The 17,399-nt window shown below is 47.5% G+C and overlaps 1 protein-coding gene across 5 annotated transcripts in view; it reads left to right on the top strand.

Annotated features, from left to right (window-relative positions):
* The window catches only part of CPNE8 (copine 8), a 293,497-nt gene that overhangs the window by 129,696 nt on the left and 146,402 nt on the right, over nucleotides 1-17,399 (top strand). Inside the window, exons 9-10 of one of the 5 annotated variants that reach the window (XM_019543523.1) lie at nucleotides 2,383-2,486; nucleotides 4,682-4,786. The exons of the other annotated variants lie outside the window; for them this stretch is intronic. Coding sequence (XP_019399068.1) covers nucleotides 2,383-2,486; nucleotides 4,682-4,786 — 209 coding nt within the window. The remainder of the gene's footprint in view (nucleotides 1-2,382; nucleotides 2,487-4,681; nucleotides 4,787-17,399) is intronic. 5 annotated transcript variants of the gene reach the window in all.

Genomic DNA, 17,399 nt, shown 5'->3' with positions numbered 1-17,399 from the left:
CTTGTTCTGCTTGGTGTTTGTTGATCAGAGGAGAGTTTTCTTATGATGATGAGTTTGGTGAGCTGGGGGGTATTGCTTGAAGTATATCTCTTTAAATGTGTGGTCTTCTTCTAGTATAGGTTGTAACTATTTGATCTTTGCTATAGGTGACAGTGGGATGATATGTGACAACACAGGGCTGTGTGTTTAGTGTTGAAGTAGGTTTATGTGAGGTATCTGAGTGGCTTGTTCAAAGATGCAGTTTGTTTCTCTGATGGAGCATCCTTGTTGGGTGAAGGCATTTTTTTAGATCGGCGAGGTGAGTGTTACAAGTATTCTCCGTAGAGCAGGTTTAGTAGCATTTGAAGGCCTGGTTATAGATTACAGCTTTCTTGATGAGTTCGAGAGGATTACTAGTTTTGTGGACATAAATGTGGTGGTCTGTGGATTTTTTTGTATATGTCCGCTTACAGGACGTTGTTCTGGATGTATCTGGAAAGTTGACATTGGAAGGGTTTAAATTGTGGTGGAAGTCGATAAGGGAATCGAGATGAAATTATCATCTCTATATCACACGCATAGTGCAGAATTGGCGGTGCGTTTTTTCTAGAAACACTTCCTCAAGTGGTTCATAAAGAGATTGCCATACTGAGGGGTCAACTTTGTACCCACAGCTGGGCTCATGGTTTGGAGGAAGTGTCTGTTGTGGAAGATAAGGTTGTTGTGGGTGAGGATGAGTTGCACAGTATGTTGTGGTTGGAAATCTGAGGGTTGTCTTTGGTCTTGTAGATATTTTCGGCAGACAGCAATGCCTCCATGGTGTGGGATATTACTGTGTGGGCTAGTGACATCTGCGATTGCAAGTATGGCCTTCTCATGGAGGCGGTTAATATTGCAGATTTTGTGAGGAAGTCTGTTGTATCTCGTAAAAACAAAACAAAACAAAACAAAACAAAACTTCGTCTTTGAGTTATGACTAGTTTGAGGATGGTTTCTGTGAACACTGGTAGTTCTTCAGTGGGGATACTGCAGTAGGATATGATGGACCTGCCAGGGTTTCCTTTATGCACCTTGGAGAGCAAGATGCATAAATGTTCCAGGAGAAAAAGGGGGGTTGTTTGTGCAGCTTTTCTTGAAGCCAACAGGCAGAGGATTTGATGATGTCTGTGTTCAAGGTTGAATGTGGCATGGAGTTGTCCTTGGGTTCCTTGTAAGAATTGGTGTCAGAGTTGCCTGTCAGTCAGCTGATGCCCCTGACTGATACTACTGCTACCTGTCCCTGCAGCTGTTGCGTGCTTCCTGAAGACCTCTCATCTGTATACTTAGACTGGTCATATGCAATGGGCTTCACACTGGTTGGGCACCTACATGGCTGCTTATGCATATAAGTCTTGGCACGAATAAGGGCAGGGGAGGAGCTAGATGACACCTGGCATTTGAATCTGCATTTCCCTGACATCTCAGCAGGGTTCTAACCCCCATGCCACGGGGTGGGTATTGCCCAAGTGCCTCTCCAGTTGCCTTTTGAAGCTGAGTCCCTGCACCTGACGTTTGATGATCATTGGAGAACATGGATGGGCAACAGTAGGGGAGTTTCTGCCCCATAGGGAATAAAGTCCTGGCTGGACTCCAGGGTCTGACTCCTTCCAGGGCAGCAGCCATCACACTGAGCAACACACCTGAGGGCTTGTCCTCTTTTTCCTCATCCCACCTATTTTCTTCTCTTGGCAGTCCAGGAGACTAGCTTTGAAAAAGAGGCAGGAGAGGATCCAATCATGTGGTGGCTAGAGTCCTTTGCTGAGGAGTCGGAGCTGCAATTTCAAACCCCCATTGGTTAAGGGGACTTAGAACCTAGGTCTCTCACTTCGGAGGGAAGTAGAGGATAAACGAGGGGCTGGCTGCCTTCCTCCTGCGTTCAACATTTGGTTGGGTTTTTTTGTTTCCTGGTTTTTGTGACATGCACACTCATATGCCCACTGTGGGTGCACATATATGTACAAAGATGGGCAAAGCCATTGTGCATGCTTTGTCTATGCATCCATACTTACACACCACAGTTCAGAGATAATCGAATCACAATCTGTATGTAAGTGCCAAAAATGCCACTTATACCACTTATACAGGTGGAAAACTGACACTGAGATGCACAAAGGGTAACAGAATTCCACCCTTAATCTCCTGCATCCGTACCACTTAGACTAGAGTACGAGGAACACATCTGGACAGGGCCCAGACATTAAATTTGATTTGAAAATTCCTGGGTCTCCAACAGTGTTGTACTAACTAACTAAAGATGGTCAGCTATGATTTCTTGGGTAGGGTCCATCTGTCATGAGTTTAGAGCTGTTTCTTGATTCTCCTAAATCCACAGCCACTCGTGGAACTTTTGCTTCTCACCCCTAGGATGTGGCCACAATGCAGTTCTGTGCCAACAAGCTGGACAAGAAGGACTTCTTTGGGAAATCGGACCCCTTCATGGTGTTCTTCAGAAGCAATGAGGATGGGACGTAAGTGCTGTCCAGATGCTTTCCTCTTCACTGTACAAGGCCGCCACTGTCAGCTTCTATAGGAACTAGAGCCCCCAGCCTCTCTCTTGATCCCCTGTGGGAGAGACAAGCAAGCCTGCTGTAGGGGCTCTCCACCATGTTTGGTTAGAGAGAAATGGTGGCATCCTGTAGGTCAGAGTGTTTTCCGCCATCTGCCAAACTTGCCAAGAGCAGCACAGGGTGATCCTGGCTTGGTAGGAGACCACTGTTGTTGTCAGTCATTTGTGTAAGGATAAATGTGATCCAGCTCCCACTGGAGGCAAAAATCTCCCCCCACCCCCCAGTGTTAGTGAACACTGGCGCAGGCTCTTATGTAGTGCCAGCAATGTGCATGGTACAATAAGGCAGAGGGAATCAGGACTGTGATGCTGACATCCCCCTGGGTAGCTTTCATTGGCCTGGCAGTCTGGAAAATGTTGGTTAATGGCAAGATGGTGACAGCTGGGAAGAACTTGCTCTGAATTTCTTGCTTCAAATCCAGAAACACAAAGAATGGACTCTGGGTTGGCTGCAACCAATGCAATTCTTCTACTTTGGGTGCTGTACTGTTGAAAAACTTGTCAGCTTGCATGATTTAAAGCATTATTTCTTTTCCCAGACTAGGAAAGCCTGTGGGATTCAGTACTCACCCTTTACCTGATCCCCCCCCTGCCTCCTGAGATCATTTACGTGGGTGGCAGGCAGGTGCTTCTCTCACCAGCACATGACAGTGTTAGTCTGCTGTTATTTTGCCCATGTGTTGCGTGGGTGTCAGTGACAGATCAGGGGGGAATCTAGTCTTTCCTGTACACTAAATTTCAAAGTAGCTCCTGAAATTCCTAGTGAATTCTCCCTGGTTTGCAACTCAGCGGGGTAAATTAGAGATGAAATCAGATCACAATTCCTCTGGGTAATGGAAGCTTCTAATGAGGAGTGCGTGATGCAGAACGAAGACATTCATCCCATTGATCTTTCTAAATCAAAGACAAACAGAGCGGGGGCAAGGGCAGCACTCCCCATTCTGAACAAACGCCACAAGCGGCTCTTGTTAAAGGCAGGCAGCCTCCCTGCTTGATCCCTCCCAGCCTGCTCATTACTCTTTAGTTTGCTAACCAAAATGCTGCACACAGCCTTTGAGATGCTCCTCCTTTACCATTCCAGGCCAGAGCCTTTTAGGCTTTGGTTGGCACCATACCTCTGGAGGTGTGAGTGTAGTGTGCCAGCTTGATCTGTTGCACGGGGAGATCCTGTATACCCATCCTGAGCACTACCCTGAGGGTTGGGGTGTCATCCTGAAAAGCTTGAGAGACATCCTTCAGTGAAGGGTATCCAGCACCTGTAGCTCCTACTGACTGAGAGCTCAGCACCAGTCAGGGTCAGGTCCTGAGAGGTTGGGGCTGAATGTACACTGGGGGCTGATCTCCCCTCTCAGCCCTTGAAGCTCTGTGGCTGGGCGCAGGTTCATGGGCCTCATACCAATAGGGATGTCACACTGCTGCTGTCTGTGCTATAAAGAGTGTAGTCCTTTAGCACTGATGGATCTGCTGCTTGTAATAGGGTGGTCTGTCCCTTTAAGAGGGAACAGTGAGCCTTGTTGAGAGAGCCCAGCTGCAGGGCATTCAGATAGAGAGTCATTAGGAGCTTTAGAAAGTTCCCGAAAGAGTAAGCAGGAGAGGGAGAGTGGAGAAGCAAGCCGTGAGCGCAACAGCTTACCGCAGGGAGGGGCTGGGCTGGGTGCAGAACTAAAGGGCTCCTTTCTAGTGCCTGGGACAGGCCAGAAGGATTTTGGCTTTTGTCTGATGTTTAAAGCCTGTGTTTTGTTCGGGAGGACTGGCTGAGGAGCTCCTCAGGGGGAAAAGCCTGCCTGCAGAAGCCAGCAGGCCCAGCAACCTGCTTGCATTCCCCTGAATTTGGTGTCAAGCCCTTTGGAGAGCATGGGATCCAGAGGGGATTCTCCAGCGGTTAGTGTTTGCAGGGCAGAGCAACCCTCCTGAGCATATCGTGGCTCATCAGTCTCTGTGCCAGTACTGGTGTTAACAGGTGGGTTGGAAGGTCCCACATAGACTGCAAACTCAGCAGTACAAAGCCTTTCTCATGGACACTAGGAAGGTGGCAGGTCCCCGAGGATTAATCTATGGTTTGGCTGGATAATCACCTCCCGCTTCTTGTTATGCCAGCTTCACCATCTGCCACAAGACGGAAGTGGTGAAGAACACGCTCAACCCCGTGTGGCAGGCATTCAGCATCCCTGTGCGAGCGCTGTGCAATGGAGACTATGACAGGTAAGGAGCTTTCCCCTATAGCAGCTCACCCTACCAGCTCTAGGTTGGAGGGCAGTTGGGGTGGAAATGGGTCGTAGATCCAAATCATACAGTCCTCAGTCATCGTGCTCTGTTCCTCAAGAATAGCATGGGCCTCTGGATGGACTCTGTTCTGCCCAGCCTTCAACCCCAAAATGGATTCTTTGCTTCTTGGTACCAAGGCTCAGGGATATGTGAATGGCCTTCCTGGAGGTGCTCTGTTAAGTCCTAGCTATCAGCCAAGCTTTGGGTGCCCAGTTGATGGCACTCTGAAAATGCCCCTAAAAGAGGCCTTTCCTTAAAGAGGTATGATAAGGAAAAAAAAACCTACCCATTTTTAGGTTAAAAATCCACCCCGGTGACCCTCTTGCTTCAGTCTTGTTCACAGCAGTTGTAGCTGTGCAACTTCAAAAAAACTCTGACCCCTGTAAACTTATTCACAGACAAAAAGGCTGTTTGGTTTCAGGTGTCATAATCTCCATGTCTTAAGTATAAGGGCTGCTGTGACTCAGATGTTAGAGATGGAAAACCCATTAGGTGCCCTGCTCTTCCCTACTGGGAAATCTCCAGTCCAGTTCAGTTCTAGTTACTCATGTCAGGAGTCTCTTACCCACTCCAATAAAAGACTCTCCTATAATCAAAATTCCAGAGTGCTACATGACACACATTGTGTCATACAAAGGAAGAGACTGCAAAAGAAGCTTTTCTCATCTAGATATACCACAGTGCCATAAACTTCTGAGATCTAAAGGGACACTCTGCTCTGCAACTTCATGGGGAACTTCAGAAAGTCTGCCCATGTTTGAAATCTCAGAGCTCCTCAGGCTCAGATCAGTTCTAAATTGGATGGCCCTTGTGTCATCTAGGCATTACCAGAGTGAGGGATAGGGCTGCTGTCCCCTGGAGGCAGCTGCCTTCTTGCAGATGGAAGGAGCTCAGAGAGTGATTGATAGAAGGAAGCAAGCAGCAGGCATCTGACTTGGAGAGGCCTTGGAGGTGGATCATTTGCTATAGTCGTGAAAGTTGCTAATGACTCTATATTTAAATCCTGGGACTAAGTCAATAGTGATACCACGGAGCAGGGAGACTGGCTTGGTGATGGGTGATTGGCAGCAGTGCTAATCAGGGTAATAAGGCACCTTCAAGTTGGTACTGTGAGCACAGAAATGCCAATTAGAGAGACAATAAAGTCCAATAGGTACCGTTAATCAGTGCAACATACTCTCCTCTCCGCCTGCCGTATTCATAAAAAGTAATGCCCCACGCACTGCACAATGCATGTGTAAGCATGTAGGTGTGTGTGGGTGTGAGAGAGTCAGCTTTAATTACAGACTTTGCCATTGTAAATACGCTAATATTTATCTTGGATTATAAGCTCTGCCCCGCCATCCATTTACCAAACTAGGTCTATAGCAGCTGTTCCTGGAAACAGTAAAAACCAGGAGAGCAACCTGTGAACCACCTCAGTGTCTGAGTATATAACGGACATCTAGCATGCCAGATAGAGGAAATATGGCTGTATAGATAAGGCACTAGGCAGGGACTCAGGATATATAGGTTTAGTTCTTTTCCCTGCCACTGACTTGCTGTAAGATCTTGGTCAAGCCACTTATTCTCTTTGTACCTGAATTCCCCATTTCTGATACAGGGTTGACTACTAAAGCTTCCTTTGTTTTGATGTTAAGTTCTTTGAGCAGGAACTCTCACCACGGGTATGGGCAAGACCTGGCACACTAGGACCTTGATCCTGGCTTCTGTAGCTATAAATAAGAATAAAGTAAATGTATCAAATAACAAAGATAGATACATAGATATTACAAGGGGGGGGGTGTGTGACCTACTACTGCTGAATACGAGTTGGGACATTTTTATTCAGTTATGTAGCGGACTCTGAAACACTTCCAGCAGTGTATTTAGCTGGGGGATTACCTGATCTCTCCGTGGGAATCAGCTGCATCTCTGCTGCTTCTCTTTCCTCTCCCATGTCATTCAGCTTGCAGGAGCTGACAGCACATACTGTCTCTCTTAATGCCTCTGCCTTTGTCTGAACTGATTCCCTTTAAGTGTTTCTCTCTTCTGGGATTTCAGCAGTTTTACTGCAAGAGCTTCTTTAAAAACAAATTGTTAAGAGAGAGTTCAAGTACCTCTCTCACTACTGGGACTTACGTGATCTGTCTTTCTGTGGCACATCACTCCTTGACTCCTTTAGGGTCATGTACTGGTGGTTCGCAAAATGTTTTTGGAACTTGAATTAAGTGAAATGCCACCTCTCTGCTGTATACAGTGTTATACCCATTTTAAAGACAGATAGACTTAAGCACCGAAAAACTAAGGTTTCTGTTTTTTGAAAGCATCCACTGGTTTAGGGACTTCAAGGTAAGAAACCTAGAACTTGGTTTTCAGGATTGCTGAGTGCTTGACTTCAATGGGGAACTAGATGTACCCATGATGGCAGGCAGGGGATACTCGCACCTGCCACCTATGACCGTTTTGTAATCCTAGCCTGCGGTGTATGTGGAGCTCAGAAGTACAAGCCACCAGCTCTCCTCTGCCTCATACCCCTCCCGCACAGTCAGAAGGAAATTAAGCCTTTGGCAGAAATCAAGACATATCAATCCCTCTGCTGAAAGGGAACCTGGTGGAGAAGCAGAGAGGTAGCTGTGGAGTGCCCAATACTTCTGGAAGAAAGATATATTGTAGAGAAATTGGAGAGTTGAAATCCTGCTGAGTGGCAGAAACTGAATAGCAACAATTCATTGCGGCGTGAGCATAGAAGGGACTGCAAGCTGCTAAACAAATTCATTTAAAATTTCTTTAGGATCAGGAAGGATTTTTACCCCACGGTCAAATCAGCTGGACTTGAGGGGAGGGTTGCCTTTGTCTCTAGCGGGAAAGCATGGTCCTCTTCCTTGGATCATTCAAGCGTATTTTAACGGTCTTCTGCCTGTCCTTGCAGTGGCAGGACATTGACAGTGCCCTCATCCCCTTGCTTTACCTGTGGCAAGTTAAAGGGTGTTTTTGATGTTCTCGGGCATTGTGCTTTTAGCTGTGCCAGAGGGTTGTTCATGCAGTTTTAAGAATGGATTAGACAAACACTTGTCTGGAGTAGTTTTGGATAGGGGTTATCCTGCCTTGAGCCATTGGACTCCCAATGGCTTCCTGAGGCTCCTTCCAGTCCTACTTTTCTATGATTCATTGTGAGCTATGGAAGAATGTCACTTGGGAAAGGTTCATTTTCATAAGAAGCCAAGTGTCAGGTGAGACTATTGACCACTACGTTACAAATCTGTGTTGAGCCAAGTTATCAAATGAAAAACTACTGGAGAGACAAACCTGCAGGGGGGTTGCAAAGAGGATGGAGCCGGACTGTTCTCAGTGGTGACAGATGACAGAACAAGGAGCAATGGGCTCAAGTTGCACCAAGGGAAGTTTAGGTTAGATATTAGGAAAAGCTTTCCCACTAGGAGGGTAGTAAAACACTGGAACAGGTTACCTAGAGAAGTGGGGGCCGCTCCATCCTTGGAGATTATTAAGGCCCAGCTCAACAAAGCCCTGGCTGGGATGATCTAGCTGGGGCTGGTCCTGCTTTGAGCAGAGGGTTGGACTAGATGTGACCTCCTGAGGTCCCTTCCAATCCTTATTTTTTATGAGCCTAAATTAGGGACCAAACTCAGTGTGGTACAGTCAACAGCCAAATTGCAACAAGACTGTGTGGCAGAGTTAACTTGGCCAAGAACTGAGCAAGATCGGAAACACAATGGAAAAGAGCGACTGAAATCATCATCTTTGAGCCAGGTTTGGCAAAGACGTATATAAATCAGGCTGGAAAGGATACCTTTTCTTAACAGTTACTTCTTCTTAAGTAACTGCAGTGTTAGGTAGCACACTGAGTAGCAACAAAATAACACATTTTAAATTGCACTTTGCTCACCATTGAGATTTCACATGAGTTAATAGCCAATAATGGATCACACTTCAGGGGCAGCCCGTTTTGTCAATTCTCTTCAGTACATCACTTTTTGCTATTACTGGGTGCAATCAAATGGATTTAGCAGGAAAGCTGGCACAAATTGGAAAAGACATAATGGTATAAAAAGCTGAGGTGGATTAAAGGGATTCACTGGTGGAATAGGGCAGTGCAGCTCTCTCTCTTTCTGGGATCAATTGATCAGAAACATTGAAATGGGCAGAAAGGCAAAACTCGCTCTCAGTAGATAACAACCCTTCTTGAGCTAAAGTTAACGAACCTGAAGCAGTTGCAGGAGAGCCACGTGCCAGGAAAGTAGGCCAGAAGTGACAGCAGTGTCAAGCAGATACCCCTATTGTATGTGGCAGAGGATGTTGGATTCCAAAGAGGAACTGGCAGGCTGCCGAGGTCACAACAGTCCCATCCTCAACGAGGCTGTACATCGCAGTCGTTCTGAAAGCCAGTCCTTCAGGAAGAAAAGAAGAATCTAAATAAAAGCAAGAAGGCTGGCTAGGGGACTTGAAACTCTGCTGACAGCGTTCGTGTGCTGGGAGAAGTAACGCAGACCCATCCAGACGGCAACAAAGAAATACCTGAAGCAGGAAATGGCCTCCCAGTTGCTGAACTGCTTGAAAAGGTAGCTGAGTGACCAGAGAGGCATCACAAGGCAGAGATGGCAAATTTTGACAGATGCCAAATAATGGGGAGAATGATCACCTAATTATCTCGTGTTGGGAGGTTCAGATGGGCTTTCCTAATCTCTGTGTTGGGGTGTTATTTGTGGGGTCTGCTAATTTGCAGCGGTTGTTCTGGTTGATTATATTTTATTGCATGTTTGATTTTCAAGGGACAAAAGAGAGGGGATGTACTGGCATCTTCTGGAGTCCAGCGGGTTTTATTCTGACCAGCATTATGTGACTGGCACTGGAACGAAAGATCACTCTTTTACCAGTCCCCACTGTGTCACACACTGTTGCATACAACACCTCCGAAACTCAAGTCTGTGCATCCTATAGGGACTCACCATGCCAAATTATTGGACACTGGGAAATGCAGACCGGACTTACCGCAGTTCTTCCCAGCTTTGTTCTCTGGACTAGCTACCTCCACAACCACCAAAGTAACATTGCTAGTTTACCCCCAGCTTGTAGCTCTTGTTATTTTTATTCCCAGTAGAGTGTCTGTCAGTAAAGGAGAGAGGGGTGGTGTGTCATAGAAATAATAGGGATTTAATTTGGAATCTGTTGGACACGGATGCACCCTGTGGCTCTCACTGCCTTGCTATCCCCTGCTCCCACTGTCTGTACAGGTTCATCCTAAGTGCTGTTATATCAACAGACATGGAAAAGACTGCACCCTCTGGCAGGCTTGCATACTGTTGTGGAGACTGGAAAACACATGCAAAGCCTTCTGAGGGCATGGCAAGGTGCCATCGTGGGTGTGTGGAAACAAAGCCAAAAGCTTTATTGGAGGCAGGAACTCTGGAACATTATGGGGGTGAGGGTGGGGAAGAGATGGAGCTTGTTATTTGGAGGTAACATTAGGAAGCCTGCAGCTGCCCCCATGGAGGTCAAAAGAAGGATGACAGTCACGCCCATAGATAGTATCTATTCCTTGATTTTAATTTGAGTGTATGGTACAGCCGTGCCACAAATCTAGCTGTTCCCATACCATGTGGCAGCCCCATAAGGGGTGGGCAGACTGGCAGACTAAGCCCTTGTCCTAAGAACAGCCTTTATGCCCAGAAAAACTACCGTCCTAATAACAAAGGGAAGTACGTGTTCAGGCAATGCCCATGTTTCTCTGGACACTAGCAGTAGTCCATGACAGTGTGCCCAGTAGGTGCAGAGCTAATACAGCGACGCCACTGGCTCTGTTTTGCCTGCCAAAAAATTGCTGCTTTTGTTGTTTTGCTGTTAAACTCCCCCTTCAATGAAGAAGAGAAACCAGGTAAAGGTAATCTGTGAAGCTGAAAGCACAACTCCCCAGGGGTAAACATAGGAATGTAGGATAGGAAAGGGCTTCCTGGGCCATTGAGACCAGGCCCCTGCATTCACAGACGCTCATTAACCACCAGAAGCCTCCACAATTACTGTTTCAAAACCTCACCCTGAACTATAAGGAACAATAGCTGAAATGCCAAGAACACTTTTAAGTTCCAGTCAAAATTCATCCACACCCATTTGTATCCGTTTGGCTTTATGCCTGTTTGCTTGTTTTTTTAGCTTAAAAAGCTCTTCACCTTCTCTAGGATTTGCCCCATGTAGGTACTTCATGGAGTGTTTATATTGCCTCTCCATCTATTCGTTGCATAAACAATTCAAGTGTGTTTAATTTTTTCTCAGATGAAAAGGTCTTCATTCCCTTCACCGTCTTTGGCCTTTTGTTGAACTGCTCCCAGCTTAAGTTCATTCTTTTTGAACACCGGTGACCAGAACTGCATGCGTCTTTGCTGCTGCACATGAATTATAGTACTTCTAATATAAGGTACTACATAAATTTGCAGTAGAAAAGGCACACAGTCTTTTTGTGACATTGAAGCTAAGTACAGACATTAAAAAAGCCCGAGCCCAAGTCAATTCAAACTTTGCAGGTTAGTCTAACTTGCGTAGACTGAACCAAGAAGCAAATAAATAGACATTCACTTTTGATTCTGGAAATGCATCCACATGCCTGCAGCGGCTCATGCTTGAAGCCAGAGGGTGCTAGAGTAGCCCTCCCTTCCCTTCTGCAGTGGCCACAAGGCTGGAGTGAAGGTGAGCTGAGAGTGGGGAGGTGTGGCCAGTTCCCTGCAGGCCATTGAGCATGGTTGAGGAGGGGTTTGAACCCCAACCCTGGCCTGCAGGGACCCCAGCTGGGGTGTGCCTGGGCAGGGGGGGGGGAAGCAGCCCTTGCCAGGCTTGTCCCCAAGTGGTGGGGTAGGGAGGGAGGCATGGCCAGCCAGTAGCCTGGGCAGTGCCTCAGGCTTGGTGAGGAAGGGAAGGGGAAAGGGGAGGCAGGGGAGTTTAATCTCCCTCTCTGCCCTCCTCCTGACCCTGTTGTCCCATGCCCCCACCCCTTCCACTCCAGTTGGGAAAAGTCTGGTAGGGGCTGCCCCCCACCCCCAGGCAGACTGGGATGCATCCCCAGCTGGGTTTTCCACCCCTACCCCCTTGTCAGACAGCTCTCACTGCTCCAACTAGAGAGCAGAGGGGTATGGCCAACCCTGCTCAGCTGGAGCAGACAGCACAGTCCAGCCCAGGGCTGCAAAGCATCCTGGGATGCTGGGGGATTGAGCTTTAACTTGAACCCGGAAGGAGTCTGGGATAGAAGTCCCATAAGCTGGTTTGACCTAAATCCATCAAGTGTAGTGCTTTCAACCAGGTTTATCTTAAACAGTTTTGGCCCTTTTGAAACTGGCTTACGTGCACTGAGCTTCTGTTCTGTTACAGGTTTAAACCAGTGTCTGATCACTTAAATTGGTTTATGTGTAGCTTCTGTCCTTAGCCTTAATGCACAGTAGAGTGGGCACATCTGCATGTGCATTAGTGCGCCGTAATTACATCATGTTAGGTTTAGTACCTGTAATAACAGGTACTAACTTAATGCGCCAGTGCACATCTTTTAGGTGACACTAATGTGCAGTAGACTAATGCTGTTGTCCTTTAGCACATTAACATGGCTTTTGCCATGACACGCTAATGCTCAGTAGCATTAGTCTACTGCGCATTATGTCATGTAGATGCACCCACTATCTCCTTATCTGTACTGCATACACCTGGCCAAATGCAACCTAGGATTGCAGTGTCCTTTTTCACAGCTTCATGGTACTGGCAATTCATGGCCATCCTATGACTGGCCAATATATACTTACTAAGTCTTTTCTTTCCTCATGTTTCCAGTCCATTCAACCCTATCTTATAGCTAAAGTCCTCATTAGAATTGAAAGTAAAAAAAGCATATTTGTGTATATTAAACCTGTTCAACTGGCCAGAATTGCTCATGTAGATCAGCTCAAGACGCATCTAATTCTTACCCTGTCTTCAACAGTGGCCACCTTCAGCTCTGTAGCTGACTGTCTAATAAGCAGTGTAAAAAATACTTAGGGTACAATCTTGTGGGGCAGCCCTCCTTCCTTAGGACCATTACTCAGAGGTAATATAACCTTCAGGAGGAATATGTAACCTTTCCACAAAATAAGGTTACCTTTTTGGCTTTGCTGTTTACACTGTGGATATCCTTACTAGCCATGCAAACACCCAATCATCCTTTAAATCCTCCTTTGTTCTTGACCTTGGTGATCTCCTGGCCCAGTGAGTCCCACCAAGCTAATCATACAGTGAGTGAAAGAGGCAGCTTTTCATCAGTTTTAAAATGTGCCACCTTTTGCTTCCATTGAACTTCTGGTGTTATTGTGGGCAGGGGAACAAAAACCCCTCGCCTGCCTTGTCTGTGCTATTCTTTGGCCTGCATCACTTTGTCAGGTGCCCTGCTATTCATTTTGACTCTAAGGTAAGCAGCTCTTCCTTTTCAGTCCCTCATTAGATGTACAGCTTTCTATAGCTCTTGAACCATTCTCAGTGTTGGAGAGACCATCTCTAGCTCTGCCATGTCCTTTTGGAGCATGGCATGAAAACATCCCCTCCAGTAGTGCTCAGCAAAAGCATGATTGCTGGGGTTGGAACCAGGGCTCTTCAGAGCTAATAACCTGGGCTGCTCTAGCATTAGCTAACAAGCTAATCTCCTTCAGCCACTGTTTGAACAGGCATAGTCTCTGCAGCATGGTACTGAATGTAACACACCCACCGGGGGCTTATTCAAGGGGGCTGAGATCTCCTGGATGCATCCCTGGGACATTCCCAGGGCTCCTCTCCTCTTCACAGGTGCTCTGGCCAGTGGGGCGGGAGTTGCTATCTGAGGTTGGCGCCTGTACTCACTGGGCAGGGGAAGGGTTAATACTCAAAGCACCGTCTCAAACAAGGAAACAAAGTGAGGGGGTGGATTGCATTTGTTGTCTCGATCTGTGACTGGCTTGGCCCTCGTGTCGCACGTTTCCTTGGCAACCGAGGCTAAAAATATATTCCCGAAAAAAAAATTAAGGGGGGGGGGGGAAGACCCACGCAACAGTCAAAACAAACTAATTAAAGATCCAGCGCAGGAGTCATGAGGATAATTAAAAAGTCATTTTAATAATTTGTTTGGACTTGCTTAGAAGCAGGTGAACAAGTAAATGTATGGGGTGAAGCCACCATGTGCCAGGGGAGGCGGCACAAGTCATCACTGGCTGGACCGCAGAGGAAGGAAGAGGCAGGGATGTCTGCAGGGTCCATTTGCGGTGGGCCAGGTTTTTCCCAAGATGCAGGATGCTGGCTAATGACTGTTACCCTGAATGCACGGGTGGCTGGATCCCTTATCTGCATGTGGCTGGGGCAGACTTTGGGAACCAGGCCAGGGATCTTCATAGAGGTACCTTGGACTGAAGAGTCTCTCCAGCATATCAGACCAGGGTCCAGCTAATGCACTCTTATATCTGATAGTGGCTGGGGCCTGCTGCTTCAGAGAGGGGCAAGATCCTCTCGTGGCCAATTACAGAATCCTTCCTGATCCCCTTCCTCCCTGCCCATGAGAAGCATCTCACAGCTGTTGGGTGGCTAGTGATTGCTTTGCACCATGAAGCATCCGCTCCTTTATGGAAAAACTATGTCCAGCTAATAAACCTGGAAATTTCTTGCTTAATGAGAGTCCCAGCAAGACAAGCAGCAAGCAAAGGGAGTCCTGAGAAACAGAAGTGCTTTGCATTTCTACAGCTCTCTGCATCTGCAGGTCTCAAAGTGCTTAGCAAACAGTCAGCCTCAGGAAGGTAAATATTATTACAGATGGGGAAAATGAGGCACGGGGAAAATGCCCAACTGGCCCTAAACCACACAGTAAATCAGTGATGATCCTTCAGTGGAACCAGTGGAATCAAGCCTCCCTTGATCTACCTACAGCAAAGATGTTTATGAATAAAGTTGCATAGTTCACACTGTAGTTTGGCCCAATGCTAAATGTCTCAAGATGTGGGAAGTCCATCACCTAAGATTTACTGCTTGCCTGTAGAGTATTGTCAGCTTACTGATCTTTGCTTCTTAATTGTCCCCAATTACCATGGTCTTGGGGCACCTCACCATCTTTGAATATATTCAGCTTTGCCAATCTTCCTATAAAGCAGGGCAATGCTATTCTCCCCATTTTACAGGTAGCACTACAGGCACAGGAGGATTGAATGACTTGCCAAAGGTCACAGAGGCTGTTTGTTACATGGTAGGGAGTTGTATCCATATCTCCTGAACTGTAGGCTTTTGCTCTAACTACTTGGCCAGTCATTTTTGCATTTTGCTTCAGAGCTCAGAGTCTCTCTTCATCCTGAAGCACATACACATACCCAGGCACAGTGACATCTTGCAGTATTCCTGTTAAAACCCCATGGCCTTCTACTCTTCAGCTGTCCTTTCCCTCATCTCTGAAGCAGCAGCTAAGAAGCTGGCCTGAAGGCTGAAATTAGTGAAAAATGGCCAGGGCATCCATGATGCTCCATTTAAAAATCACACTTGAGCAGGCAGCTCCTTCTGGTTAGCTTCCTAGGTCTTCAGCCCTAACAGTGACACTGAGTTCTCAGCCACAGTTGGCACAGAGGCCTGCCGGGCTCCTCTCTCCCAGACAGTAACGCCTGGAAATATGAACAGATGGCTCTGTTTGTTGGCCTTTGCATAAACCCTTGCATGTCTCGGCTTACTGTGATCAGCGGGGTGACCACCCGGGATCCTGGTTTTCTCTGTTTAAAAATCACAAATTCTCTGATTTTAAAACAACCCGCAAAGTCTGATGAAAACCCCCCAAATCCATGTTTTTCCATTATTAAAATGAAACGCCACTATATATATAGGTATCAGTTGAACGCAATGTTTTATTGATATTTTTCCAATTTTAACAGAATTTGGAAGCCTACCAGTGCCTCAATCACTACAATAAAATAAATTCTAAATACCTACCAATTTTGGTGTTTGATTTTGGGTTTTTTATCATGGAAAATCAGAACTCCCACTGCCCCTTAAGTCAGTAGGATACAGGTCCAGCTGCAGCTGTGTCCCCCCACCCCCATGCTGCTGAGCAGCCCTGATATGCCAGTTCCCTGCCCATGCCATTGCCCCTCATTCCCAGCCCCCAGCCCTGCCGGTGCCCCTTACTCTCCAACCAGAGGCCCCCCGCCCTCCCCAGCCCTGCTGGAGGGGGCCCTCAGCTGCCCGGGCTACAGTGCCAGGGACCTGGGTCCACAGCCCTCTGCCCCCTGCAGCAGCGCCCAAGCCCCAGCTGCCACCCATGGGTGGAGTGGAGCATGGAGCCTGGCTCTCGCCCCCCCATGGGTTGCATGGCTGGAGCGGAGTCTGGGTGGGGGGGGCAGGTGTGGGCTCCCCACTGTAGGCTTGGGCTCCCTGCCCTGCTGCCCTCCCCTTGGGGCCTCTGCAGCCCGGTGGGTGAGACCTGGCACAGCAGGAACTGCTCTCCAGGCTGCCTGGCAGCCATGGGTGTATGTACGTGTGCACATTCACATGGCACCCCCTGCCTGACTGCCTTCCTCCCACTCCCCCTAGCCTTGTGCAAGCTGGAACTCTGCCAGCCTGCAAGGGGAAACCCATGTTTTCCTGCATTTTTCTCCTTTAAAGGAGAAAATCTGGGTTTTACCCCATTTTTCCATGGCGAACAGAAAACCCTGATCCCTGGTGGCCGCAGTCTGTCTGATACAGGTGATGGAAATGCGTGCATGGGTACGGAGGAGATGTGCAAAGGCCGAAGATGAGAGAAGTCGATGGGTGAGGAGGTTCCCAGAAGAGTTGGTCTTTGGCCTGGCAGGATGTTCCACTCCAGGACTCTTCTCTGCCCCAGGGGCGGTAGTTGACCTGTCTCCAGTAAACTCAGTGGTTCACAAACTTTTATCTCTTGCCAACCACTTGAAAATTGTTGAGGGTCTCAGCGGACCACTTAATAAGCCTTTTTTGTTCTACAAATCAAAGCACACACTCATATTTTAACATCAGCAGTCTTACCTTACAATTACGGATATTCTCGATTGTTCCGCAGCCTTTCTGCGGACCACCTGAATGGATCTCGTGGACCAGTGGTGGTCCGCGGACCAGAGTTTGAGAACCTCTGCTCTAAGGCCCCTTCTTTCTTGGAACCAGCTCAAGACTCGCCCTCTTGTTGGTGGGTGTTAGGCTGGCTAGGAGAAGGTAAGCATCAGTTCCAACAAGAAATTTAGGCAGATGTAGCAATGTATCTAAAAAGCTTTACAAAAGGACCTAACCAACTTCTTTAGGTGCTGAAATACCTTGGTAAATCTGGCCGTAAATGTGTACCCAGCTGGCTTATTAGCCCACCCAGAGATAAGGGAGGTGGGAGTGTTCATCTGGAGAAGGGAGATCTAGGAGATAGACTGAGAACCCTGGGAAGCAGCAGCTTAGTCTTGGGGCAAGGCTTAGACTGGGCTCTGTGTATTGCTTCCTGAGGCCAAGAATGGCACTTGCAGTGCTCCAAGGGAAGCTGTGCCTGTGGGAGAGCTCCAAAGGAAAGCACCCAGCATCCAAAAGTTAATAGCAAGGAACTCCCACACCC

This window comes from Crocodylus porosus, unplaced genomic scaffold (assembly GCF_001723895.1).
Source record: "Crocodylus porosus isolate Cpor-Errol unplaced genomic scaffold, CroPor_comp1, whole genome shotgun sequence".
In the NCBI taxonomy this organism is placed as follows: domain Eukaryota; kingdom Metazoa; phylum Chordata; order Crocodylia; family Crocodylidae; genus Crocodylus; species Crocodylus porosus.
The sequence above is the reverse complement of the archived record's forward strand: the minus strand, read 5'-3'. Positions and strand labels throughout refer to the sequence as shown.